General features: G+C 46.7%; 9 protein-coding genes across 9 annotated transcripts; 3 read left to right on the top strand and 6 right to left on the bottom strand.

Annotated features, from left to right (window-relative positions):
* Positions 1 to 2641: 2641 nt before the first annotated feature.
* BDV27DRAFT_165209 (uncharacterized protein) lies at positions 2642 to 4828 on the bottom strand (the record flags this gene model as incomplete). The annotated part of the gene is made up of 7 exons (XM_032073863.1): positions 2642 to 2882; positions 2921 to 3161; positions 3276 to 3331; positions 3391 to 3403; positions 3479 to 3682; positions 3799 to 3999; positions 4761 to 4828. 7 exons carry the CDS (start codon positions 4826 to 4828, stop codon positions 2727 to 2729), a joined length of 939 nt encoding a protein of 312 aa, XP_031926936.1. The 3' UTR covers positions 2642 to 2726.
* Positions 4829 to 10086: 5258 nt separating this feature from the next.
* BDV27DRAFT_3160 (uncharacterized protein) lies at positions 10087 to 10773 on the bottom strand. Its single transcript, XM_032076308.1, has one exon. It carries the CDS (start codon positions 10548 to 10550, stop codon positions 10197 to 10199), a length of 354 nt encoding a protein of 117 aa, XP_031926935.1. The 5' UTR covers positions 10551 to 10773; the 3' UTR covers positions 10087 to 10196.
* Positions 10774 to 11380: 607 nt separating this feature from the next.
* BDV27DRAFT_129340 (serine carboxypeptidase S28-domain-containing protein) lies at positions 11381 to 13385 on the top strand. Its single transcript, XM_032067172.1, has 3 exons — positions 11381 to 11624; positions 11699 to 11913; positions 11976 to 13385. Exons 1-3 carry the CDS (start codon positions 11406 to 11408, stop codon positions 13240 to 13242), a joined length of 1701 nt encoding a protein of 566 aa, XP_031926934.1. The 5' UTR covers positions 11381 to 11405; the 3' UTR covers positions 13243 to 13385.
* A 407-nt stretch (positions 13386 to 13792) lies between these two features.
* BDV27DRAFT_129339 (uncharacterized protein) lies at positions 13793 to 14314 on the top strand. Its single transcript, XM_032067171.1, has one exon. The coding sequence runs from the start codon at positions 13878 to 13880 to the stop codon at positions 14298 to 14300; it is 423 nt and encodes a 140-aa protein (XP_031926933.1). The 5' UTR covers positions 13793 to 13877; the 3' UTR covers positions 14301 to 14314.
* Positions 14315 to 14508: 194 nt separating this feature from the next.
* Positions 14509 to 15827, bottom strand: BDV27DRAFT_129338 (cytochrome b5 reductase family protein). The gene is made up of 4 exons (XM_032067170.1): positions 15713 to 15827; positions 15373 to 15652; positions 15242 to 15319; positions 14509 to 15178 (listed from the first exon to the last, which is right to left on the bottom strand). The coding sequence occupies exons 1-4, from the start codon at positions 15755 to 15757 to the stop codon at positions 14610 to 14612; spliced, it is 972 nt and encodes a 323-aa protein (XP_031926932.1). The 5' UTR covers positions 15758 to 15827; the 3' UTR covers positions 14509 to 14609.
* Positions 15828 to 16444: 617 nt separating this feature from the next.
* BDV27DRAFT_3132 (60S ribosomal protein eL20) lies at positions 16445 to 17769 on the bottom strand. Its single transcript, XM_032076296.1, has 4 exons — positions 17724 to 17769; positions 17656 to 17659; positions 16910 to 17271; positions 16445 to 16848 (listed from the first exon to the last, which is right to left on the bottom strand). Exons 2-4 carry the CDS (start codon positions 17657 to 17659, stop codon positions 16690 to 16692), a joined length of 525 nt encoding a protein of 174 aa, XP_031926931.1. The 5' UTR covers positions 17724 to 17769; the 3' UTR covers positions 16445 to 16689.
* Positions 17770 to 17957: 188 nt separating this feature from the next.
* Positions 17958 to 20275, top strand: csn12. Its single transcript, XM_032067169.1, has 6 exons — positions 17958 to 18636; positions 18692 to 18764; positions 18818 to 18970; positions 19028 to 19089; positions 19137 to 19557; positions 19639 to 20275. Exons 1-6 carry the CDS (start codon positions 18065 to 18067, stop codon positions 19723 to 19725), a joined length of 1368 nt encoding a protein of 455 aa, XP_031926930.1. The 5' UTR covers positions 17958 to 18064; the 3' UTR covers positions 19726 to 20275.
* BDV27DRAFT_129334 (BTB/POZ domain-containing protein) lies at positions 20244 to 21997 on the bottom strand. Its single transcript, XM_032067168.1, has 4 exons — positions 21490 to 21997; positions 21065 to 21415; positions 20694 to 20967; positions 20244 to 20583 (listed from the first exon to the last, which is right to left on the bottom strand). The coding sequence occupies exons 1-4, from the start codon at positions 21663 to 21665 to the stop codon at positions 20542 to 20544; spliced, it is 843 nt and encodes a 280-aa protein (XP_031926929.1). The 5' UTR covers positions 21666 to 21997; the 3' UTR covers positions 20244 to 20541.
* A 635-nt stretch (positions 21998 to 22632) lies between these two features.
* Positions 22633 to 24507, bottom strand: BDV27DRAFT_129332 (ubiquitin-protein ligase RMD5). Its single transcript, XM_032067167.1, has 4 exons — positions 24020 to 24507; positions 23781 to 23908; positions 22945 to 23709; positions 22633 to 22888 (listed from the first exon to the last, which is right to left on the bottom strand). The coding sequence occupies exons 1-4, from the start codon at positions 24138 to 24140 to the stop codon at positions 22670 to 22672; spliced, it is 1233 nt and encodes a 410-aa protein (XP_031926928.1). The 5' UTR covers positions 24141 to 24507; the 3' UTR covers positions 22633 to 22669.
* Positions 24508 to 25622: the final 1115 nt, after the last annotated feature.

The raw sequence follows: 25622 nt of genomic DNA, 5'->3' as shown, positions 1-25622 counted from the left end.
AGCCACTTTTTTTTTTTTTGGGATGCTATTGTTTTTATAATTTGTTTCCCAGTGCTCCTCTAAATCCCTCCCTTAGGACATTATCTCTTTCCTCTAAATTTTACATGCCTTTTATGAATAATTCGAACGCACAATTTTCTGTCGTCTGGACACTGCGCCATGGCCATCGCAGTCTTATAGGATAGCTTCCTGCTGTTGTTACTAGAGTAGTTAGTGGGCGGTTACAGCCCCCGCGTAAGCAACAATGCAGATTCAGAGAAACCCCACTAGTATCTATTTTTATGATTCGATCAGTAGCACACCGTGTAGACAGACGACTTTTAGAAACATGTCCAGAGTTCTGATGGGTTATTAATATATATTAGACGAGGCTAGGCACAGTCCAGCAAAGGCATTGACATCAAACGCTGTTTATCAAACGACCCATAGCGCAACGGCCTTGTTCGCAATCTTTGCATTCCCTTTCTGCCTGTGTCATGGTCTCCACTCCTTATGAATATGCCCGATAATGGATCTTCAGGTTTCATGGGTTAGACCGATGGATATCAGCGATGATCAGAGTGTCTCCGCTGTGACTTGCACATGGGCTAGTCATACTGTAGACTATTTAGTAGGTAAGGTATACATTACCTTGTCGGCACCTATTACTCTAGGGGTAGCTGGTACCGGAATCGATAGGTAGTGCTCAAGATTAGTCTTCCCAAATCGCATAAGCAAATCATTGATCGTAAGAGGGAATCACTAAAAGCGATACCTCACTGGTATGGGACCTTATCTAATGCAGTGTATAGGACGAGAAATTGAACTGTGTATACTAAGACAGTAAGACCGCTCCTGTATACCTCACTTGAAATTTAGATGTTGTTTTAAGCAGCTTCCACCAGCTTGCAACCAGCCGCAGAGCTACTTGAGTACCTACAGTGGCAAACATTGCAAGAACACTAGAATAAGTTCTCCAGCATATACAATCATCACCAACAGCAAGTTAAACCTCCTTCACTGACTACAAAGCCTCAACCCTTCGGTCATAATATCAAGACTTATCCATCTCAAGACATGATATACCTTCAATGGCACGGGTTAACCTCTCAGACTGCACCATCGACTTAACTCATTCAAACTCCACAAAATGCCCATATCTCATACTCCATACCATGAAGACAAAGAGGTGATCCACTCAGCTATAAAGTACTTCCACTTCTGCGACATACCTGTGAAAAGGTAAACCAGCAACTCGATCCCCAGCAACTACCATCACCTTGTTAGGGTTAGTATTTACCAAATTCTAGAATTGTATACATCCCTTCTAGGTAATATAAGCATTCTCATGCCAGAAAAAGCTAGACAAAACGATCCAAGGAACTAAGGTACCCACCACACGTCAACATTTAGGGTTGTGGAAGCCCCGTCAATTTATCATTTTACGTAATAAACATACGTTGTCGGCCACAGCTTTCCAATATGTTCCAATATCGGTGTAAGCCAACATTTTATGATAGTCCCTTCTCGTTCAAGCTTCGTGAAAAGGGCTGTACTACTAAAGTATATGTGGAACAGAATTGCCATCAATAAGAAGAGATAAATTGATGATGTAGATTGCCATAGTATGTAATAAACACTTGAATAGTAAATAAACACTTGAAATAAACAACTTTAGCTATGTGCCCCCACACTCGGTCTATGTCCGCGTTAACTCGAGGTGGAAAGACCTCTACGGAGTATATTTGCCTTAGCGGTTGAACAGGAGGCTAACAGGACTCGCGTTGTGGGGCTTCAATATAAGAATTATTTTGTTAGTTACTTTCCTTTTTGAAGACGTTCTGGCTTCTGAGATGCTTTAATTCTATGTAGTATGAGCAAATGAAGTATATGGAAACGTCACTGTCGCTTCGATCACTTACTGAGATGAATGAGATAATGATTAATTTGGATACTAATTTCCTATTTAGGTGGTATTTCACGTGTTTTATAGTAGATATGCATGCATGTCTTCGGTGCTTCTACCCTTATAGAGTCGCTTAAAATTTCCTAGCTAGACTGACCTAAGAACAAAACTAATGCTCACAGGAACTCGAGATCGCCTGAGCTCGGGCAAACCAGAACCCCTATTTAGATGAGCATAAAATTATATGTTCGGCCAGTGTAATCGCCCGAACATTTTGGCATAAGGAAACGAAAAAAGAAAAAAAAAAATTCTTTTGTGTTGATCGTCTGTTTAGTCGCCCCTCTTCCCAAAAATCAGGAAACTCACAAGCTTGGCTACGATGCCATCCCCGCAAGACCGGGGCGGAGAAATGTATGAACCCTAAGCAAAAAACCAAGCGAATAGCAAGACAGAATTTTGAAAAGCTACTATAGTACTAAGAAAATTTTATTGTTTCAGATGTACCAGTTAGTAGATTTAATTTTTCTTGCTTTAATATCCGACAAAAACCAGTTTTCTATCGCTGCTGCCAAGTGCTAACGGTCCCATGGGAAGTTTTGATTTGGCGGATCGGTTCGGCCCGTCGGACTATCCAGAGCTTGCTCGGATCAGGTCTTTAGCTTCAGTTACTAATTTCTACTAGCCTTCAATCTACTTATGAGCCTTGCGTATAAAGATTGGCTGGGCAATGTTATGGTCTTGGTAGACACCAATCTTCCTTACGGTAATTGGCAGGCCAAACATCATTCTTTCCAGGACACAAGACCCCCTTCGGATCAAGCGTGTTCTTCAACGTCTCGTTTTATTTCATCTGAGCATTGCCATTGAAGCTGTAAATTTCGGCAATCTGGTCTATCAGCACGAGATGAGCGCGATATTCACCCCATCCCCGGTCTGCCGCCTCCGCGGTCAGAACCTGGATAAGCTCATAAGCCCGACGTCTCGAATCGGGATCTTTCTGATCAAACAGGATGCAGACGATGTGGTGAAGAACACGCCAATAAAGTCGAAGCCGTATTCCTCGATTAAGCGGCGAGTGATGTCGTCCTGTGCTTTGGCATCGGGTCCAGTTATTTTGGTGATTGGGGAGAAGAATAGATGTCCGCTGTTGGGAAGCCAGGACAATAATCCAAGCTCGGTTGTGAATGGGGTCCGTTGCATTGTATCGCTTCGGGTTTGTAGAGCGATGTCGTTGGGACGATCTTCGGGGAAATAGAACTTGGCGCCGGCGATCTTGCTGAAGGACGCTTTGATGACGGACTAGAGAGCGTCGCGAATAATGGGTGAGCCGTACATCGCTCTGTAGAGATTCCAGCGACCGACAGTGAGGTTTTGGGCGATCTCATCTCACTTGAGGTCGGTTAGCAGCTTGTTGGAATCGGTGTAATTGTGTATTTGGTGCGGTGGCTTTAGGAAATTCAGCGTGAGATACCGATAATGAGCATTCAATAGCTCGGCGGACATACCTGCAGGGCGGCACTAACTAGGACGTTATCCAGCTTGAATGTGTTCTGAATTACCCCCGGAGATTCTCAAGAGTCGGAGTATCTCCACAAAATCTGATCCAAGTCATTGTCCCTGGGAAAGGTAATCATGTACGCCTGATACCCGCCAGGGTTAGGCATAAGCCAGATTCCCATTCTCACGATTATTCCAAGAGGCGACTCAGACAATATACCACTCTGCGGACCGAGACCATAGTCAAATAACTGCCGGCTCTCGTTTGGTTCCTGTTCATGGGCGGCTTGCTCTTGTCCGCTTTAGGGTTCAACAAAGCGCCCATCCCAATGCAAAGTGAGCCATCCGCAGCGCATCATCCTGTGAACAGGTCATTAGCTGATCTCCTTTGGGCACAATTACGTCTAACAGCTTACCAGTGATCACCATATGGAGTATATCCTGCGCCTCTTTCGAGCATATTCCCAATAACCGAACTGCCACCGACATCAGGCACGTCTCCCCACACTTGATCCCGCAAGTTATGCCTGACCAAGCACGCATGGAAGTCAAAGTAAGATACCCCAGGCGCGAGCAAGGCATAGGCACTCTCAGGATCAACTTTCAACACGCTATTCCTAATTTTTTTCCCCCATTCGAAAGCAAGCGAATAACATTCCATACCATAAGCTAGGAAATATATGACTTAAGTGTGGTATGGTTTCCAAGATATCCGAAGCCAAAGCAGGTTTCCTCTCTGGTCCTGAACTATCAAGAATATCTTAACAATCTTTTCATCATTTATGATTATTCTGCTCATATTACTAAACCCGTACGACTTTGAACCCAGTCTGGTAACGCGATCGCAATTCTATAAAGGCAACAGATGCTCGTACTCTCTACTTAGAAAGGAGAGGAAATCCTGTTTATATTCTATAGAATAATGTTGTTTGTTTTTGGTACTTGGAGTGATAAGGTTAGTTATTGGATGGTATTTGGAAGTTACTGTAGGCTGTATTACAGAGTTAGGCACCGCTAATAGCGATAGGCTAGGTATTAATGCTGGTACATCCAGTGGCCAAGCTGGCAAGATAATGCAATAACTACTGATATTGATATCCTTATTTCACAACTATTTTCCAGAATTACATAGTGAACGGAATGCTGCGATGCATGAGCAACAAACAGGGATCAGCATGGATCTACGATTAATGTAGAATGTTGATCTGCCGTTTACTTTCCCCCCCGGAAAATAAATTCCCCCCAATTCTCCTCCCCGAGCTTTTCATCTACCCAGTAAGCGTTCATAAACAGATTTAACATGTCAATGAATCAATTTCTCCTTTCATCACTATGGTCATTAGTTGGAACTGTAAGGCTTTCCGCGTGCAACGCTCACCCTACATTTTCTTGTCCAAGAGGATCCAAACCTGTAAGCGCATGGCCTCTGGCCCAGGCAGAAGACATTCCTTAAAGAAGGTCAGTGTCATGATATTCACAGACAGTAAATGTATACCTTACCTTTATTCGCTTCGAATGAACATAAGACACTCCCTTCCTTTCTATGAATTGAGTCATTCACGTAAGATCTTCAGCCGGAACAACGCTTGTTTAGTAAATTCGCTCCATTTTCATGCTTAACCGCGTTCATATACATTCCCTATTTCGTACTCTTGCGGTTATATAATAGTTCCATGAAATGACAGCCATAGGAGAATATATTCATAAACTATCCACGGTTAATAGTCTCTCAGTAGTATGAGAGGTGTCAATATGGCGTCGAGGGAATGACCCTAACTCGTCAATATTAGATCATGGAAGGTATTCAATAGTAGGCTAGTGAAAGAGCTCATCATATTGACGCACCAACTTGTCTTCTAGGCGCTTTCTCACCCTCTTCTCCCCGTCGTTTCCCACCTTCTTTGGGCTTTCTCTGTTGATAAAACAGTTCTACATTGATGAGTAGCTCCCCACCGTGATGATCTCTAACCTCCATGCGCATTTCCCCGCAGTCAAAGCCTCATGATGCATGGCAATGGACTCTTGCTGCTCCGGGAATCAAAGTAGAAGTTTCCATACGCAATGAGAGCTACATACCTGTCTATATGGCGTCCTGTACCATAAACAGCATTCACTCATGTCTTAGAGGAGCAACCTAGTATGGTTCATAACCGAATTGAATCCCCTCAAAAGCTAGGATTGAAGACTGCGACCCTTGGCCACCCTGCCTAAGCCGAATCTTACGATTAGCGTCAACTGGTGGTTGCTATTTGAGGGTCAATATCGCCCTCCCACAGTTAGCAAGGTCCCGATACGCGCTCCCTAGATTTGATGATAATTCAAAACCTCTTTGTCGTTCTTTCTTCTTGAGGCAGGATTGAATAATACAAAGCAAACGCGTATTTGAAATCTCCACGATGCCATTCTCATACTCAGGACATTACATCTATACGTTCAAAAGTGCCACGGAAGTACGCGCGAGTTTGACGTCAAGGCACGCGTACTTACATCCACCGTGGCCCGCAACCATATAAATGTCTATGGACAAACAGGTGGGAGTTATGTCTTGCCGCCTCAACAGGAGGCTACACTGTCAATGAAGGGGTAAGATCCTGGCTGTCCGTCTTAGATCGTGCTCGGTATGGGATTGTGAGGTCAACATATTACCTTCACCATCCAGTATACCCAAGATGCCATCCAAAAATCCATTCAAGAAGCTAGAGGAGATGCTGAAGAAGGTCAAGGCTTTCCTTGAACCGCGGAAATACCTCCCAGAGGGTATGAGCCTTGAAGAATCGGAGTCATTAATAAAGGCTTCGGATAATATCATAGATCACTTAAAGAAAGAGCATACGTCAATAGCATACAGCAACGTGAGTATGGAGTATGTGGAAAAGTATTTTGGAATTCCTAACACACCGGTGCTTATGAACTTCATGTCCTGGGAAATCCCACTTCCCACAAGGCTGGGCAAGCTATCCTGACTCGAATGGGATGATATATTGATTGAGTATCCTTGTAGTCAAAGACCTTAACGATCTGACGATCGTGACTGACGGCAGCCTCGAGAATAAGGCTCTTGCGAGAATGAGGACAGCCCTTATTCTTTAAGTCGTTCTTCGAGAACGGAGGTCGCTTGCCTCTTTCCCAAGCCCAAATTATGCGCCTGGATTTTGAAACCCTATTGATCTCTTTCCTGTCGCAAAAGGTTATTATCAGTGGGGAATCAGACTACGAAGACCTTGTACGGAAGTATAGAGAATACGCGCATGGATATCCAAAGGAAGAGTGAAGAGGTGTACTAGACAAGAGCATACCGCCAGGGATAAGAAGGTCAGGTATAGGAGTTGGAAGGTACAAGAGCGGTGGCAAAGGAGATGCCTTCCTTGACGTTTGCCCATGCCTTAACTGCGAGGTCATCATTCACTAAAATGCCTAACCTGAAGGAAGTTCGGGCAGGACGCTTCCGGGATTTAATGCTACTCCCCATGCTATACTTGGAAGATGGCAAATCCAGGCCAGTTACATGAGAAACAGGTGGTTCACCGGCCTGATTAGACGACCTTCACAGATGTCTACAAAGGCCTTCCAAGGACTGATCTTACATACTAAAACACTTCTCCAGATTACATCTTGGCCTTAGCCCAGTAAAAGGCTCATATGCCTTAAAAAATACTACAAGTTAAGGATAGACAACATAACAACCCTAATGGCCTCGTGGTTGGGTTGGGTTCTGTGGGTTCCTGAAGAGTCTCTCCTATCCAAAAGTAAAGTAAGCTCTATACTTGGCATCTTTCTTTAAGTTTTCTACACAACCCCATATGCCGACAACCAGGCAATCACTTGAGTGTCGTCATGCCTTGTTACGGTGGCATTATTCCACACATACTGGATATCCTGTTGCTAATCTGAAGTCTAGCTAGGCTTCACGAATCGGACCAACGTCAATGTAGTCAGATCGTCTGAAGAACTTAGTCTGGGCTTTTCTCAGGATCAAAAGCATCATGTCTGCAATGTACAACCTCATGCAGGCTAAACCCGAGTATAGATTTCCATCATCGCAGGTCTGGCCGTCCGGCGCGTCGATCATGAGGCCACCCACCCATGTCAGCCGAGGCATGGAGGTGATACTGTTTATACAAGTCACGCCTTTTGCAATCGCATAGGGATTGCTATAGTACCATTCCGGACTGAAGAAAGCAAATCTCCAAGCATTGTGTTATTACGCCAAGGATTCAATTCCCGACATGCGCATCTTGTGTTCACTAACGTGGGCCGGCGACGTGCTCACTGTCCAAAAGTACGTGTCTATGTAGTCTGCCTCTCTGCCTCAAAAGGTGCATACCATCAGCAGCGATGAGGATATCATCGCGGACAAGAAGATGGGAGCGAATATCTTGCGCAATCCCAACTTCCACCCTAAAGCAACCGATACCAATAGCCTTATGGGATCGCCGTCACGGCCTCCAACGTCAGCGGTTGCACGGAAAGACGCGGACACTATATCCACCTCCAGCGACCGTTTAGATCATTTACACCACTGAGCTCAAACGCATTCCTAAACCTGCTCCTGAGAACCGGAACCAACCTGTACTTACCGCGATCACCGCCGCTGAAGATCTCTTGCGCCAACTTCACTATCTACGCATTACTTACTATCGCCTTCTCCATAAAATCAATCCTTGTAACGCCATTGGCAAAGCTTTCAGTAACATCTGACGTCTTTAATATCCGGTATTCGCAAACTCACAAGAATGGAAACAGACATAAAGATAAAATCTTGGAACTATGAGGAACACCGACTACGCGGGAGCGGCAGACACTTGGTTTTACAAACCGCAGGCTTATTGATAACCCAATCCATAGGACCCATAAAACTGCCAGAGTTAAGGTTACTTAGCTCTAACAGAATAAGTAGATAAGCGAGGCATCTAGATACTCATCTTCTTCATGTCAGGTAAAACCCGATTCGCGATTAATTATGGGGCGAGGAAGGTATTAAGTTGCCTGACACAGTGGAGGAGATTGAGGGGGTGGTCACTCACTCACTCAACAACATTGATAGTAATTAAATTCATCCTTAAGCAACGGATTCAGTAATTTTCCAAATCCCTAACTTCCAGCCATGATTCACCCCCATGGAAAAATTATTTCACTAGAGAATCTTAACTTTCGTAGATCCTTGTGAAGATCAAGGATTATAAAGAAATATCCCCGTACTACTACCAAAGGGGTTTGGAGGTGTGAGTGATGAATATCTTGGTCAAATTTCTCGACTGGGCGCCCTGAAAAGGCCAAGATATGCTTTTATAGTACTATCGGAATCATCCCAGGTCCACTTGTCAAAGTCCTTTTTGCACGGATTCGTAAGATGACACGTTTCGGATGATTGAGTTCGTCAGTAAACACAACGCTTGGTGCTGGATCGCTAGTGCTGTCTGCCATAGTAGTTGCTTTTTGTGACAAATATGTAGGAGTCTATGGAGAGAAGCCTGGAGGTAGTGCGGGGATATATAAGCAAGCTCAGTCATATGTGATTTAGGCACTGTAATGAATTCGATGGATTTACGGAGTAGGTCAGAAAAGGGTTGTCGTCGTAGACTAGAACGTGGGACAACATATTAGGGAAATGATACGATATCAACTAATGGAAATGATATCAAATCGCAATCCTTATACCTGGATCGGTTGAGTTGGTTGTTAAAGCTTTGATATAGAATGCTAGTTCCTGGTTGATATTTTACAGCACCCATGCGTTTCCTTTTCTCCATTTCCTCATAGTGATGCATATCCTTATCCTCTCCAGTATCTGCTGTTAACTTGTCAGTATCAGCCAATACCCGTTCCAAAGCAATACGAAACAGTCCCTTGCCCCGACAGCTGGTCTTCAACGAGTCGGTGCATTGGCTGGTTAGATCGTTCCCAGGGTTAGATGTGCAAAAGAACGACTCTTCTAGCAGTCCATATTAGTAGGAGCGAGGTAGTGCCATGATCCCTCAAGGACTGAGCATCATATGGGTTGATTCCCGACATTCAGTCTAATCATGGCGTTGCTTCTAAGGAGTCGCACAACCACAGCAACTCCCAGGGTGCGATGGGAGGCTGAGAAGGTTGGTTATCTACTTGGCAAAGACTATCCTCGATCGAAAAGTGCTCTTTAAGGTGCAATCCAGTGAGCCCCTCACCCAAAGGCTGTTCACAGCTAGCAGTTGCTTTATCCTTTCCGGTTTTCGGCTGTCAGAGCGCACAGCCCCGAAGGGCATTTTAGTCTTTAGCTCGGGGTTAACTGTCGACTGCCGTTATCTAGTCTGTATGGACCGAGAGGCTCTGAACAGTATTATCCTTATTTGAAGAGTACAAATGGAGTCCGGAGGGAGATCAGATCGTCAAGATCGACACAAGGCTTACAACTCAGAAATTCTAGAAGCATTGTGTTGTGCAACCCCTTCAGCGTCAATACGAGCAATTTAATCAAAACTCCCTCACAGAAAATACACTCTCCGTGGCCTCATTCGCCGTGCATGATACATCCTTGATGAGATATACCACCAAATGGAAATCAGCGGTAATACTACCTCTACAATACGCACAATGATTATGCCGCTAGAATACATTGTCCCAAGTACCCAAGATAACTTAAGAACCCTACACGGATAAATTGGGTATCATCCTCTAGGGCAACATCATGTATCCAGCCCACTATCCTTGAAGAGATGTCAACAGCAAAGGTAATGGATTACACTTCCATTCATTCGACGTGCCCAATCAGGGAAAAAGCATAAGCTAAGAGAAACCTGGTGGAGGCTGTGCGCAACACAAATCATAGCCGTCCATGTCATCCGCTACTAAGCTCTATAAGCTCAGCCTGATGCAGAAAATGTCCGTTGTCAGTACGCCGTGCGAGGTACTTCTTCCAAAGATCCCACCTTTTGCATTGTGGGGAAGGAGGGAGAAAGATCGATTGGTGATTTGCTGAGCAATGGGCTCGGACTCCGTGTCTGCGCCGAACCCTGAGGAACATTTTCACTCGGATGAATGTGGAGTGACCCCGTTCGATTGGGCGGGTTTCAATTGCCAAGTCTTTTAGTCGAGGGGATTCGGAAGATACGCTTGGGCACTCGCTGAACAGCCTCGTTGGATGGTGCACAGTCAGAATTAAAAATAAATCCAGGCATGGCCCCCAAGACATCCTTCATGTTGATCGCATTTTCTAACACGAGGGTAGTGAGTATGGACATGGAGATGCGATGGTATATTGACAGACAGAGAAACAAGAAGACTTCATTCGGATTAAGATGGGGATTCCGAACAAGCCGTGTCTGAGTAGTATTTACAAGTACTAAGAACTATATTAGGGCTAACTAAATGTGATCTAGTTACGACCCATCAATATCAATTTAAATCGATTCAGATAACAACGTTACAATTATATTATTTTCCCTAATTTGTCAAGAGATCTGCAGGCACTGGACCCTGGAAGTTGACAGGACCGTTTTTTCCAAATATCAGGCAACAATTCGATTCTTCGGATGGCTAAGGAATAGGCTCTTTTTGGCCCCAGGCTATGCATCTCATCGACTGGACTTAGTCAATCACATCCTCTTTGGGAAAATCCCATATCACACAGCCTTGTGCATGCTTGAGGCTCAGAGGCGGTCTGTTCAACTGTCCCAACTCTCGCTGAACAGACCATCACCCACACTACTGATGCCCCACCGCATGAACGAGCACCGTATGACTAGTCGATTCTTTAAAACGAAGACGGTAATTCGTTCCATTATGAACGCCCCGACAAACGTGGACCCAATGTCAATATAAGCCTCGCGCCGATCACTGTTCAGGCAATTTCACTTCCGTGCAGGGTAGTATCACTTAGCCAGACATGAAAATGGGTGCTAGTCATATTCTCCGCACTGAATGAGGAACTAACAGGGAACAAGATGCATGGGTCTAGCCGCGGCCGATAAGCTATAAGTAAGTGAGTTCGCCCTCAGCGACATCTTGTTAATTCAAGACCCAAAAGCATCATAGCGAGTGATCCATAATGGTGTCCCTCAAGCTCACATTTTCGAAGGCCCTCCTCACACTGCTGGTGGGCCAGTCTGCTGCCCTAGGCTTTCTCCCCGGCATCAAGGCCAACAACCTGCAACTCGCTTCGGTACTAGGTATTGATGGCCATACCGCCAGGTTCAATCCTGAAAAGATCGCAGAGACCGCTGTTTCCCGCGGTTCTGGCTCAGAGGTACCCGCCCGGCGGATATCGGTATGTTTTTTGTTTGTTTTTTTTTACCTATCAAGCTTTCTAAAATATGAGATGGTGTCTAACTCGGCATTTAGATCCCGATTGATCATGAGGATCCATCTGTGGGTACCTATCAGAACCGCTACTGGGTTTCAACGGACTTCTACAAGCCTGGTGGTCCCGTCTTTGTTCTAGACGCCGGTGAAGGCAATGCCTACTCCGTCGCGCAATCGTATCTCGGCGGATCGGACAACTTCTTCGCGGAGTACCTGAAGGAATTCCATGGGCTTGGTCTGGTGTGGGAGCATCGGTGAGAACCCCTACCATAGCCATCATCTAGTGCTTGACCGCTAACGTCCAGTCCGACTGAAGTTACTATGGTGACTCTCTGCCCTTCCCTGTCAACACTAGCACCCCCAACGAGCATTTCAAGTACCTCACCAACAGCCAAGCACTAGCCGACCTTCCTTACTTCGCTGAGAAATTCACTCTCAACGGGACGGACTTGAGCCCCAAGTCTACTCCCTGGGTCATGCTCGGTGGCTCATACCCGGGCATGCGCGCAGCGTTCACTCGCAACGAGTACCCGGACACCATCTTCGCCTCGTTCGCCATGTCCGCTCCCGTCGAAGCCCGCGTCAACATGACCATCTACTTCGAGCAAGTCTACCGCGGCATGGTTGCGAACGGATTGGGCGGCTGCGCCAAGGACCTCAAGGCCATCAACGACTACATCGACAGCCAACTAGACAAGAAGGGCCAAGCCGCCGACGCCATCAAGGAACTCTTCCTCGGCAAGGAAGGCATCCCCAACTCCAACGGCGACTTCACTGCCGCGCTTGGAAGCATCTACAACCTCTTCCAGAGCTACGGCGTCGAAGGCGGCGAAGAGAGTCTGTCCCAACTCTGCAGCTACCTCGACAAAAACGCCAGTCCCAACGGCATCGCCCGGAAAGTCGGAGTCAAGGAACTGACTGAGAAATTCGCCGCCTGGCCCCCGCTCCTGTACCTCATCAACCAGTGGGGCAGCCAGGTCGGTGACGGCAACTCCAACTGCAAGGGCCAGAACAATTCCACCGAGACCATCTGCGAGCTGGGCGGACAGTTCACCGACCCCGACACCATCAGCTGGACCTGGCAGTATTGCACCGAATGGGGCTACCTCCAGGCCGACAACGTGGGCCCCCACTCCCTGCTCTCTAAATACCAGTCCCTGGCATACCAGCAGTCCCTTTGCTACCGACAGTTCCCCGGCGCAAAGGAGAGCGGCCTGCTCCCCGAACACCCGGAGGCGAAAGAGACAAATGCCGAAACAGGCGGGTGGACCATCCGTCCTTCCAATGTCTTCTGGAGTGCAGGCGAGTTCGACCCCTGGCGGACATTGACGCCCTTGTCGAACGAGACATTCGCGCCGAAGGGTGTGCAGATTTCCACCAATATCCCCAAATGTGGTGTCGAAACTCCTGAGAATGTACTCTTCGGCTATGTCATTCCGAGGGCCGAGCATTGCTTTGACTATGACTTGAGTTATAAGCCGGCTGATAAGTCGCGGAAGTTGTTCAGCCTTGCTTTGAAGAAATGGCTCCCATGCTGGCGGGCGGAACATGCTCCTAAGGGAGTCCAGAGGAAGTGGATGTAAATAGAGGTCGGAAACTGGGGATAAATATTTTCTTCTTTTTTTTTTGTTATTTATATTTTCCTGGGTATATAATATGTGATGGGTTTGGATATAGGGTTAGATGAGATATGGTTTAAACAAATGAAGATATGGATGAATATATCACTCAGTTCAAAATAAAATAGTAAAGTCCTGTACTGCAAGTACTCCGTAAGCGACACACTGAACAATAATAAGAAAAAAAAAAAAAACCATGAACAACAGAATAAATCCCCACTCCAACAACCCAATTTCCAATCCCAACACCATCAAAACAAACTCACAAAATAAAGTCAAGATTTAATTTATCAAGTACGATAACAAAGTTCTTGGCACCATCTGCCACTTTAACACAATACGAACAATTAAATCCAACAAGCAAACCACCACCTACAACATTCACCACCTCCTTCTTCTTAATATATATTAGACCCAACTTCCAACATAATCGTAAAAAAAAATATATATATATATATATATAATTACCCCACCACAAACAACCCCCTCACTATTACTACTCCCGTCACCACCAAAAAAAAAAAAAAAAAAACATAATAAAATAAGTACAATAAATACCAGAAACACAACAACAAACACCCTCACCCACTATCCAAAAAATGTCCACAAAAGCCACCATCCTAATCTACACGGGCTCACCCCTCGACTACCCCGAATACCGCCACACAGCACTCCACTTCACGTTTGTGAGCGGCACAACCAGCACGATGCATGTGGTCGGCACACAGGGTCTGTTCATCTTCCAAGAAGACGTGGACCTCGATCCGCATGAGTTTGGGAGCGAGTTGGCGAAGACGGTGGTCGTCGGGGAGATCGATGGGGACGTGAGTCCGGAGACGATTCGGCGGGCGGTGTCGGCGACGCCAGTGAGGAATGGGAGGGAGGATTTGGATTGGAATTGTCAGAATTGGGTCGGGGATGCGTTGATGATGTTGGTTGAGAGGGGGGTTTTGTCTGCTGCGGTTAGGGAGAGGGCGGTGGATGGGATGGTGGAGGGGTGTTTGGAGGCTAGGGATCAGTGATTTCTCTCTCTTTTCTTTTCCTTTTCCTTTTCCTTTTTCTTCTGTTTTTTTCTTTTCTTTTTTTTTTTGTTTGTGGTCGTGGGGTTGATTGGATGTATATATTTATATTCCTTGCTATTGTGCTCTTGTAGGGCTGAATATAACTATCCTAACGCTAATTGTGATATGCTTGTATTACTTGTCTAGATGGTGCGTGTTCGTTTAGGCTAGTCTGTTTGTCAAGGGATATTCCGTAATTGAACATGTTTTAGATTCAAAAAAAAATACACTGATATCTTCCATATCTATATCTAACAACGATCTATGTATCTAGAACTTGTAGACCTGGTCCTTGTTGTAGCCCAGCTCCTTCAGGATACCAGACAGCTCACCCTGGTCCTTAGGGCTGACCTTGTTACCGCTGACAGCGTTGTAGAGGCCAGGAGGTCCGCAGACGAAGATCTTCTGGTTCTCCTCCTTGGGCTCCGGAAGGACGGTCTTCAAGAGCTCCTTGGTGATGTAGCCCTGGCCGCCGGTCCACTCCTTGGGAGGCTTGTCGAGGAGGTAGAAAGCCTTGAAGCGTTGGGGGTAGGTGTTCTCAAGATCCTGGAGTTCCTTCTTCAGAAGGATGTCATCCTCGCTGACGTTACCGTAGACAAGGGTAACCTTGGTCTTGTCCTCGGGGTTCTTGAAGATCTGGCGGATGAGCTGGTACATGGGAGTGATACCGGTACCACCGGCAATCAGGGCAATGTGCTCATGCTTGTTGGTCTCCCACTGGTACTTGGGGAGAGGGCCCTTGAAGGAAAGACGCTGGTCAACGTTCATGCTGTGAATGTGCTCAGACATGGGTCCGTTGGGGTAGACCTTGACGACAAGGTCGAGGTAGCCAGGCTGGTCTGCCACGGTGATAAGTATTTATTTACTTTTATATTATGGTTATGAAAGGGCAAATGGTTTACCTTCATCGCTGGTGGGGGTGTAAGGACGGAGGACGGCCTTCTCGGCGCCAACGGGCTTGAACTTGGTCAAGAGAGCAGCTGGTTTTTCGTCAATAAGGCTATTCGGGCAGACCATAGTTCGAACCACTCACAAGCAATAGTGACACCGGAGACGGCTTCCTTGTCCTCGAATTCGAATCGCAGTCTCTTGGTGTTGTGGCTGAGGACCTCAATTTCCGACAGCTTCAGGTCCACCCATCCCTGGTCACCACCGGTGAAAACCTTGGCGCGCTCGACGGGAGCCTCAGCGGTAGCAGCAGCGCCGTAGTAGTAGCGGTACAGGCCCACACTGAGACCGGTAAGGCCGACAGCAGTGTAGATAGGAGCCAGCGACTTGGCCTTGGGAGCCTCCGTAGAGTACTTGCGGAAACTCTACGCACACGGGTCAGCACAAATCCGGAACAAGTATGAGAAAAGCGCAATGGTCCTTACCTGCCTCAAGGGCTGGGCGCAGCGGAAGGTCTGACGGGCGAACATTTTTTTTTTTTAAAGTGAATGAGAGTGGAGGGGGTGTTCAATGGGGTAAGAGGAGAAAGCGAGAAGATTAGAAAGACGGCTGGAGAACTACTAACTAAAGTACCTTACGTTAACTGAGCTCTCTTTTCGTTTTCGGGACCCGCCCTCCGACCTCGCCGATTACACATGACGCAATACCTGCCCTAGGGGTCCCTGGCCTTCATTCCGTGCTTATTACTAACCCGCGACTTCAATTCCGTTGCATTTCGCTGCATGATTGCCCTGATAAGTCGCATGACTATGGGGACAACTAAGAATCTAAATTGCTTGCCATAGGGCCGGCGGGTTACGCAGTGTTTAAAGTACGTGGAAGATATTTTTCCGCGGTCATAGAGAGTCCGAACCATATATCCGAGCCGATTAGAAATATATCCGATCAAGCATTAGTAGTCCTAGTGTCTCAAATTATATACGGAGTACTCCAGTGTATATTGAAACTGGGAGAAATAAGGACAGACCGGCGCGATGCAACCCTGCTGGCCTTGACGTGTCTATCCAACAGATATAGCCGGTATATGCTGACATATTGCACATTGTATAGTCTATGAGTAGCATACCTATAATGGCTTCGGTATCTTATCGACTAAATAAAGCCAAGCTGAGCGTAGAATATACTGTGTACGTAGGGGGAATGACCTGTCTACCAGCAGGAAATTTACTTCATTCACCTCGTAGAGAACCGTCACATTCAGAAGACAAACCCGGTATTTTTAGAGAATTTAACTAGAAAGGTCGCTGCAGAGGACTAGTGAGACATCAAAACCATTTCTCCCATTATCTGGGTTGTAGATACACGCCATGTTCTCTGCGTGCTCTGTCCTGCATGCATGCTATGGCCATAACATAGTCATTTCATCCGCACACTCCTTCCCCGAACACCCAAAATTTCACATTTAAGCGAAGGTAGCAGGACGAGAGTAAGCGAAGATCTTCTTGCCCTCGGTCTTGGCGGCACGGTGAGGCAGAGGGAACTTGAGGTCCTTCTGGAGGAGCTGCTTGATGTAGGGGCGGCGGATGGAGTCAACGTTGTCGACCTCAACAACCTTGAGGATCTGCACAGTATCGTTAGTCCAACTCAAATTAACCATCGTCCGCCATCAGCAGAAAACATACGTGGATGGAGCCGAAACGGGCACGGTGGCGGGCAGCCATGTCCTGGTAGAGAGCCTCAACAGCCTCGGTACGGCTCATCTCACGGAACTCCTTGTACATGTTGTGGGTACCGGAGCGAGAGTCGTAGCGGATCCAGATACCGAAGTTCTTGACCTTCAGGTGACGCTTCTCGGGGATGACATTGAGGCTGACGATCTCACCGTTGGCCTTCTTGACCTTACGGAGCTGGGTCAAGAAGTACCAGAACCGGGACTTGGCCACGACAGTGTTAGGCGCAAAGATGCGCATGCGGTAAAGCTTGGGCGTGGGGTTAGCCTCGGTGGGCAGATGACGCCCGATGACCTGGTACTCGGTGAGACGCCCTATAATAACCAGTCAGTCATTTTGGCACATTTTAAAATCTTCAATTCGTGGCGTTCAATCATCCCAATGGCGAGAATCGGTGCGATAAATTCCGTGCGATACGCTGTCACAAATTTCGAGGTTCGAGTCGAGAATATTTTCCACGATATGCGACCGTAAAAATTCCAACTTTCCGACCGTGCGTAACGTCCATTCGTACTAAAACCCTTTCCATAAAAATCCACCATCATCGCTTTCGCTGAATCGAGACCATATGATTCTCATGCTCCTCCTCGATACATCTTCTCTCCGGCATTGTGTCGTTCAACGTTCGCAAGGGGATATACCGCACCGATTCGCCAGGGTAAAGGGGTCCGAAGAAGGGAAAAATTTTTTTCACTTACCCATCTGGTAAATCTGTTAGCAACAAAACCTTCAAATATGGTGGATAGATAAGCAGGGTAGGACTCACTTTTGTCGACTGTTGTGGTTGCTCGAGAGAGGTATGCCGGTTGGGTCTCGTTCGTGAAATTGGGGATTTGTGATTTCCGTTGAGTTAGGGCTGCCACCCTAAGCGACCTTGAGGCTTGGCACGGGACACCATTCCCAATTGGGCTCGCAGCCACTGTGGCTGATAAGATCGGTCCCGTCGGCGGTGAGGTATCGTTCCCCACCTCATGTTTGCACCTGTACGGAGTACGGAGGAAGCATATCGTGCTTCCATCTCCGCTCAAGTGCCCGGAAACCTGCGGTATGGGCCCGACTTTCTAAACCGACACTAAAAGTTTATGATTGATTCATGAACATATCACCATGGCCACCATCTTTGAGGACTTCGTACAAGGCCAGCGACTTGGCTCTGGCCCTCGCCTTGCTGCTGCTCTCACTCCCGTTGCCCCCGCCGAGTACCCCCAACGACTCCAATCGTTCTACCGCTTCTCCAATGCCGCACGTGTATCCTCAGACCTCCGTTATTCTCTTTTTCAGGCCAATGGGTTAAAGTTACCGAAACAAGAACAAAACGCATGGATCGATATCTTTTCAACTTACTGGACCGCCGTCGGAGAGATTATCAAACTCACTGATTCTCCGTCAAGCGCGAGCTGGGTTAAGGTCTTCAACTCTTGGAAAGACTTGGCAAATATTCTCATTAGGGGGTATACGAACTTCGGTCTTCAGGCATGGACAGTTCCATGTCTATACATCGTTGGAAAATACTTGCGAATCTTCGCCATGAGAGCAGACGCCGAACTGTCGTCTCAAGATTCGGTTGCATTCGGTGATAATTTCCAGGATGACATAGCGGCCGATTTCGAAAAGAGCGCAAAGCTTGAGGAATCGGCTCGCATAATTAACCGAATGTTTACTCTATGTCTAAGTGACAGGTGGGTTTCACACGCGGCCGCATGAGTTGTAGTCCGTTGCTAATCACCGAACTAGAGCCCCGATTGAGGAGTCGCGCAAATGGGGCATATATAATACGACAAATCTGCTGTTCAAAACTTATTTCAAGGTACGGGAAACATCACCACCACGGCATTATGCATGTAGCTGACGATGTACCAGATCAATTCTGTCTCACTTTCCAAGAATCTTCTTCGCGCGCTCAACGCTTCATCGGCAGACCTTCCAGATATGGAGGTCTTCCCCAAATCTCACATAGTCACCTTCAAATATTATGTTGGGTTGATTCACTTTCTGGATGAAAATTATGCAGAGGTAAATAGCAACCCCGGGCTTTGTCGGCCTCTGAGGCTAACTCTTGCGTTCGGACAGGCCGAAGAGCATCTTGCATACGCATGGAACATGTGTCACAAAGATGCAGTCAAGAACAGGGAGTGAGTGTAGTAACTCCCGCTCAAGTAACCTAACTAACCTTTTGGAGAATGATCCTTGCTTATCTTATCCCTTGTCACCTTGTCACGACACATACTTTACCAAGCAAGAAGCTTCTTGCCCCATTTCCCAGACTCGAGAGGCTGTTCCGTCCACTTTGCAACTGTATCATGAAGGGCGATCTCAATGGCTTCGACAATGCTATGACAGCAGGAGAGGAAGAATTTGTTAAGCGGCGCATCTACCTGCCTCTCGAAAGAGGACGTGATATCGCCTTGCGAAACCTATTCCGCAAGGTCTTCATTGCTGGAGGTTTTGAAGAACCTAAGGATGGCCAGCCGCCGATTCGACGTACACGTGTTCCTGTTGCTGAGTTCGCGGCAGCATTGAGGATAGGTACACATGCAGATGATAGATCTCGGGTTGATATTGACGAGGTTGAGTGTTTGCTATCGAACCTCATTTACAAGGTAAGTTCTGCAAACCTTCCCCAAGTAGTCTATACGACGCCTATGCTACGCGAAAGATTATCGGCCACTGACAACAAATAGGGTCTTATGAAAGGCTATATTGCTCGGGAGCGCGGCATGGTGGTTCTAAGCAAGGGTGGCACTGCGTTCCCGGGAACCGGTGTCTAAGAGCGATACAGCCAGCTTAAGACGAGAGGCATGTTAGCGCCGATTATCTACTTAATCTCGTCCATATTCCCTGCACATACCGTCAGAAACTTCGATCATCAGAGGATCATTATCCGAACGGTCCTGGATGCAGATGATCCAGTTATCAACTTGCGCTGCTCAGCATTTACGACCCCCACCAGATCTTTTAGCCCCTTGCGCTATGCACAGATTTCAACTCTAGTCCAACTACTACACGAACCTTGATGACTAGATTCACAACATAGCTTTTGCGACATGAACAGTAACGGAACATGACGGACTACGGAATACCAGTCATTCAGAGTCTTCTTGCTCAATTGATAGCTTCGACGATTGCTCCAAGAGAGAGAAATGGCATCTTCAATGACCCAAATATAGAAGTTTGCATGATTTACGACGAGCAGATGCACTACATTGGTTTCAGAATATCAATATTGTACCAAAGGATCTCTTACCATGGGCGATAATCTATCTTTGGCTTACATTTACACAGTATATCTGATACAAGATGTGAAGAATTGAAAAAAAAAAAATAGTACATAGAATTATATTTATATATCTACTACTATAAAAGCACCCCATTCCGTCTGAGGTAAATAACACGCTGTTTAGCGTAGATCCAAGATGACATCAAGCCAAGACAGCCTGCATCGACTCTTAACCAAGAGCCAAAATAATACAAATAGCAGGCTAAAGAGAATCGACCATTCAATGAGAATATTACCCTCATAACATCCCATCATACATTAAATATCAAATAACCAAAGTCACACAAATACTCCAAACCAGTGGATATCAACAACCTGGAGAAGGCTCAGCCTTAGACTCAAGATCATCCTACCACGAATGTTAGTGACAACCACATACTGTAAGCCGCCTCCAAGCACAAAAAGGAAAAAGAGAAGAGAGAGGGGAAGGGGAGGAGGAGGGTGGGAGGGAGAACTCACCATATGATTACACATCGCAACAAAAAGATCAAAAAATATTTTCCCTCCCTGTTCCATCTCCATCTGCATCGTACCGCTCCGCTTAAACGTCGACCGACTCCGAATGATCAAAGCGAGGTAATGCGCCCGGATCTTAGACTCGTTCTCGGGGGTATTACTGTAAGCGTAGCGTGCGCTAGTGAGGATGGTACTACATTGGATGCCGGAATGTAGGCCTTGTTTTCGGAGGGCTAGGCGTTTCAGGAGATCTAGGCCGTATTTATCTGCTGCGCAGCTATTTCAGGGGGTACTCGGGTTAGTTTATCCGCTCATGAGGGGTCCTTATACAGAGAAACAGGAGTGGAAAGCAAAAGGGTGAAAGAAACACATACTAAACAGCTGTATCTCTCAGTATCTCCGCTCCGGCCGCATTATGGAACAAAGTCGCCCCGTTACTCTGACCATCCTTATCGGTCCCTGTATCTTCCAGCTCCCAGGAGTTCAATTGCTTGTTATGCACCAGCTGGGGGTAATAATCGCCCTTGTAGAGGTACTCGAGAATACACGAAAACACCTCCGGTTGCTCATCGGGGAGGTTAACCCGTCTGTTAGGAGAGTCTGACGGTTGGGCTTGGGTATATGCTGCAGCGAAGAACGGGGATACGCATAGGATGTCTTTGTGGGCTGCGAATAGGCGTTTTTGAGGGCCTACACAGAGGGTTATGACGGCTGGGGAGTGTGATCTGGCAATATGTGAGTCGGTTCAGCTTTTGTGAAAACAAATGTAAGTAGGTTTATGTTGTTCATGGGCTCTTACCGTCCATCTGGAGGGCTGGATGAGCCCTGACGTCTATCTAGGCGTCGCGATACTGACGGACTGTCCCTCAACAGCTGCTGTTTTCTGCATCGAGATACAATTTTTCCGGCTCCATACTTCGAGGATAGACTATCTGGATTGCCTGGTGGTGTGCGTGTACGCTTTGTGGAGAGCATTTTTATTTTTATTTTTTTCTGGAATCGCTACGCTGATGATGTTCGGTCGGCGTTTGGGAGGAACGATTTCTTTTGGATTGAGGGAGAGATATGAAAGGAATAGGCAATAATGGATTCAGGGGTTCTTTTTTCTTTAATAAAGCTCAGGGCAACTGTGAAACGGATGGAGAATACATGTACCACTTCCGTATGAACGTCCGTCGGTACAGATTGTGGAAAAAAAGGGGTCTGGGGAGTAGAGTCATTTTGTGAGCAAGGCGCGGGGGAAACAGAGGCTTTTGTATGTTTTCTGATTCATCCATCTTCTTAACAACCAGCTCGACAAGGGTATCGTCTCTTGTCTTTGCCGAGAATATTATCTGCGATGATGATTGGAGACGCGTAAGGATGGGTAATGCACGCGTAAAGTGGTTTCGTGCATCGCCAAATACTCGCGCAATCACGGGGCAGCCATTGCCCAATTACGTTCCGGAAAAGGGAACGGGGGTGTGGATCCCAAGACCGCAATGGGCGAATTGTTTGCTTCATTTGGACTGGAAACTTGATACATCAATTGAATTTGGATGATCTCTTACTTGCATGTTTTATATTTTGTGCAATCACAGATCCCTCTGCTGGTAAAACTTGAGTGAGAATTGGATCTATCATTGATGGGGGAAACGTGGGGTTGATCGCATGCCGGGCCTTTTTTACTTTGCTTGCCCCTCTTCGTTTCTTTTTCAATTCTAATGAGTTTAGTTCGTGAGCCTCTGAAGACATCACATCGAAGTCAGCAGTTTAATCATTACATTGGTGAAGATATATGCTTGGGCTGTCAATATTCATAGCCCCTAAAACCATGTCCAGTCCGAAAGTTGTTCATTAACCCAAACGCCAGAGGTAACATGCCCACGCTCCTAAATCCAATTCTCATTTGTAGTTCAAGCTGTGTGTAGAGATGCCTCGCCATTACGCCATTCAACCACCGAAACAAAAAAAAAAAAAAAGCCATATCTATAAATGTCCTACAGAAAGACCTTCCTCGCCTCCCGGGGATGACTTTCATTAGGGCAATAAGGACACTTGAATCTACTGCCCTTGCATAACCGTTTAAGGGACTCCTCTGCGATGACGTGACCACATGGCATCATCATCGGTGGGTTTTCATCAGTGGTTTGTTCCTTGGAAACGGGGCAGACGAAAATGGAATGGAAGAGATACGACGGTGGAAGCGGTATTTCGACCTAAATTGTACACAATTAGTGGAAGATAGCACAGGAAGCACATAGACTGCACTCACCGGAAGCTCATTTTCTGTGGTCCACTCTGTCCGCTTCGCTTTCATGATAGTTTGCAGTTTTAATAGTGTCGGCAGAGCTATCGCACCGGCTGTAGCAGCGACGTATAGAGGCGAATCAGCAGATAACCCGAGGAGAGAGCAGAATTCACGAGTGAAAGAGTGTGCCACATCTTCCCACGCAGAGGGGTTGTTGAAGATGGCCCTGTAAGGAGAGTCTTGCAGATTGGGACAAAAAGCCATTGCTCCCATGAGCTGTTGAACCTCCCGGAGATACCTGGGTAAGAAACTCTGAAATTCGCGCCTGGCATACTCCAAAGCCTCTTGCCTCCCCGTGGGAACAGGTCCCTGCCTGTCAGGTCCACCATAAAAAAGCCAGACAAACTGTAACCGGCACAGTTCGAATTCAAGGTTACTTCCTCTGGCTTCCAATGCTTCCCTATTATCCCTTGACCATTGGATTGCCGGGAGCAAGTTGTTGTTCTCTTTCATTTCATGTAGTATGTAGTACATGGTGGCAAACTGTTTCCGAACCTCGTTCGACGGGACTTCATCTATATCCAAGAGCGTCGCTGCATTTTCCGAGGCACTCGTGCCTGCTTGTTGCTGTGACTCCATGGTCTTCTTCTCCGCCATTTCGGAAAGGAACGTTGCAGCGACGGAGAACTGTCCTTCTCGGAGGAGATGCATTGCGATAGCTCGGTTGATGAGGTGCTCTTGGGAGGCGAGGGCATCGTGTTCGGTTGGAAGCGGCCTGTCTTTAAAGAGCTACGAGGATGTAAGCTAGACGCTCTTGATCTCTCGGTTTCTTTGTGACTGGAATTTGGGGGGGGCGATACCTTATCTAAAGCCTTTGAATACTTGTTGAGGCTGCTATGAGTGTCTTTGAGACTGTCATTTATCGAGTCGAAGGAAGACTTCACAGAGTTCTGAAGCTTGGCCAATGTCATAGACGTCTGACTCGGATCTAAGTATTGATAAGTAGTTAAGTACTATTTAGTCATGATTGGTTTGAGTGTCACGCCGGATATGAAAGCTAACTGCGGGCATCTGAAACATTAAAGAGAGGCGAACCAACCGGAAGCAATGGCGTCTCGTGCGGACTGTAGCAAGTCTATAGTCGTTTGCACATTCTTGATGCTCTGAGCGGCTTTGATCTTCTTCGACAGTCGTTCGTGTTCCTTCTGAACAAGCTCCATGGTGGTGAAGCAGGAGGTTGGTGATAAGCTGGGAGTAGTGTGATAAAAGCGGAGTCCGACAAGTTACCGCCGTGATATGGCGATAGCCATACGGGAGCTATATTTGAAGTTTTAGTATTTGAATAAGTGATAAGACAGCAAAGAATATAGAGGAACAGTTCCTCTAGTAGATCCAGCTAGCTAGGTCATCTGGTTCATGCAGTGGAGGTTGTGTGAGTCGGTTGGATGGTCGTTTCCTCTATCGCCGGAGGGACGGCATTACGACATGGACCGTCACGTGTTCCGGGGCAGTAGGAATGCTTCCCCTTACCCCTCCTGACAACGCTGCCAACGTATCAGGCACGATGCTAACCCTCCAAGGGGCTGCTGTGAAACAATTGAGGACGGATGACACCTAAATGTGCTTACTGTGTCTCCCCTTTGCTCCAAAGCCCAAAGAGCTGTAGTTGGTCTACAGGTTGAATTTCGCCGTTCTGTACGTAAGCTTAAAGTGAAGAAGGTCGGCATTCTGAAGCAATTGCCTTTCTTTGCAGGACTTCTAGTAGTAAAGCATAAGTAATACAATGGAGCAAGAGCCCAGAGCGGGGTTGGTACTTGTAATCCAAGATACTCATAGTAGTTAGAGTAGTTATTGTAGATACGGAGTAGACAGAAAATGGATCGAAAGACGTGATATCCTGGTTTTATACTTAGCATTTGTTCCACATAGTATTTACTAGATGCATGAGTAGGCTACAGCATGGCAGGCTGTTTGATTGCACTGGGATAACTACAGTACTCCGTACTAATGGATACCTTGAAACGGAGCCCAGGTGACTTTGTTGTAAATGGACGTCTGACTCAACTACAATTACAACCAATCACAATCGAGGGCTGATCCGATAAGCAGCTCGCTTACGCTAGTGTGGCTATCAGGTCTTGGCCCGTCTATAAAAGGTCGGGACACCCGCCAAATCTTTAGAATTTTTTTTCTTTTCCTCTCCATCCTAGTGCACGGGCAATACACGTATCAGTGAGGAGACATCCGAGATCGTGTTTTTGCTAGTTGAAAACTATTTTTTTGACCACTCCACTTGGCCTTCGGGTCGGGTGGGAATTTTTGAAAACAAACTGCCCTAGCTCACGTGTATTTGAGTTAGTTTAAGAGTGCGTCTTGTGGCATCTTTCATGTCACGACCCATTTGGGAAGTACTCGAGAATCTCGGTCTTTTCACTGCTGTTTGCCTCCCATGTTGGAGGCCTGTAGAGAAGAGGAGTTCGTACACAGATCTTGTAGATAGTATGTAATCAGATAGTTGCATAAGCTTCAGGAAGCGTGTTCTGGTGGATGTTCTTGTTCCTAGTAGTACTCTTCCGAAAGTCGTTCTGACCGGCATACGTGGCGGTGCCCTTTCAACCCCCCTAATTCTCAACATACCTGTTGGTGTGTGGCTGAAATGCAACTAGGCAGCTGTTTTTATCGGCGGTTGCTGAAGATTGTGG

Source organism: Aspergillus caelatus, assembly GCF_009193585.1.
Source record: "Aspergillus caelatus strain CBS 763.97 unplaced genomic scaffold BDV27scaffold_103, whole genome shotgun sequence".
NCBI lineage: Eukaryota > Fungi > Ascomycota > Eurotiomycetes > Eurotiales > Aspergillaceae > Aspergillus > Aspergillus caelatus.
The sequence above is the reverse complement of the archived record's forward strand: the minus strand, read 5'-3'. Positions and strand labels throughout refer to the sequence as shown.

What these genes read in the sequence shown, in the direction of transcription:
- BDV27DRAFT_3160 (XM_032076308.1), bottom strand. Translation starts at nt 10,550, where the DNA reads ATGTCTTGGGGGCCATGCCTGGATTTATTTTTAATTCTGACTGTGCAC.
- BDV27DRAFT_129340 (XM_032067172.1), top strand. Translation starts at nt 11,406, where the DNA reads ATGGTGTCCCTCAAGCTCACATTTTCGAAGGCCCTCCTCACACTGCTG. An exon ending in TACCCGCCCGGCGGATATCG is followed by an intron (nt 11,625 to 11,698) that starts GTATGTTTTTTG and finishes CTCGGCATTTAG; the next exon opens with ATCCCGATTGATCATGAGGA. An exon ending in GGTCTGGTGTGGGAGCATCG is followed by an intron (nt 11,914 to 11,975) that starts GTGAGAACCCCT and finishes GTCCGACTGAAG; the next exon opens with TTACTATGGTGACTCTCTGC.
- BDV27DRAFT_129339 (XM_032067171.1), top strand. Translation starts at nt 13,878, where the DNA reads ATGTCCACAAAAGCCACCATCCTAATCTACACGGGCTCACCCCTCGAC.
- BDV27DRAFT_129338 (XM_032067170.1), bottom strand. Translation starts at nt 15,757, where the DNA reads ATGTTCGCCCGTCAGACCTTCCGCTGCGCCCAGCCCTTGAGGCAG. An exon ending in GCGCCCAGCCCTTGAGGCAG is followed by an intron (nt 15,653 to 15,712) that starts GTAAGGACCATT and finishes CCGTGTGCGTAG; the next exon opens with AGTTTCCGCAAGTACTCTAC. An exon ending in CACCCCCACCAGCGATGAAG is followed by an intron (nt 15,179 to 15,241) that starts GTAAACCATTTG and finishes TCACCGTGGCAG; the next exon opens with ACCAGCCTGGCTACCTCGAC.
- BDV27DRAFT_3132 (XM_032076296.1), bottom strand. An exon ending in CCCGTTTCGGCTCCATCCAC is followed by an intron (nt 16,849 to 16,909) that starts GTATGTTTTCTG and finishes GATACTGTGCAG; the next exon opens with ATCCTCAAGGTTGTTGAGGT.
- csn12 (XM_032067169.1), top strand. Translation starts at nt 18,065, where the DNA reads ATGGCCACCATCTTTGAGGACTTCGTACAAGGCCAGCGACTTGGCTCT. An exon ending in ACTCTATGTCTAAGTGACAG is followed by an intron (nt 18,637 to 18,691) that starts GTGGGTTTCACA and finishes TCACCGAACTAG; the next exon opens with AGCCCCGATTGAGGAGTCGC. An exon ending in TGGATGAAAATTATGCAGAG is followed by an intron (nt 18,971 to 19,027) that starts GTAAATAGCAAC and finishes GCGTTCGGACAG; the next exon opens with GCCGAAGAGCATCTTGCATA.
- BDV27DRAFT_129334 (XM_032067168.1), bottom strand. Translation starts at nt 21,665, where the DNA reads ATGCTCTCCACAAAGCGTACACGCACACCACCAGGCAATCCAGATAGT. An exon ending in TCCAGCCCTCCAGATGGACG is followed by an intron (nt 21,416 to 21,489) that starts GTAAGAGCCCAT and finishes ACATATTGCCAG; the next exon opens with ATCACACTCCCCAGCCGTCA. An exon ending in CTGAGAGATACAGCTGTTTA is followed by an intron (nt 20,968 to 21,064) that starts GTATGTGTTTCT and finishes CCCCTGAAATAG; the next exon opens with CTGCGCAGCAGATAAATACG.
- BDV27DRAFT_129332 (XM_032067167.1), bottom strand. Translation starts at nt 24,140, where the DNA reads ATGGAGCTTGTTCAGAAGGAACACGAACGACTGTCGAAGAAGATCAAA. An exon ending in ATTCAAAGGCTTTAGATAAG is followed by an intron (nt 23,710 to 23,780) that starts GTATCGCCCCCC and finishes ACATCCTCGTAG; the next exon opens with CTCTTTAAAGACAGGCCGCT. An exon ending in CCACAGAAAATGAGCTTCCG is followed by an intron (nt 22,889 to 22,944) that starts GTGAGTGCAGTC and finishes TGTACAATTTAG; the next exon opens with GTCGAAATACCGCTTCCACC.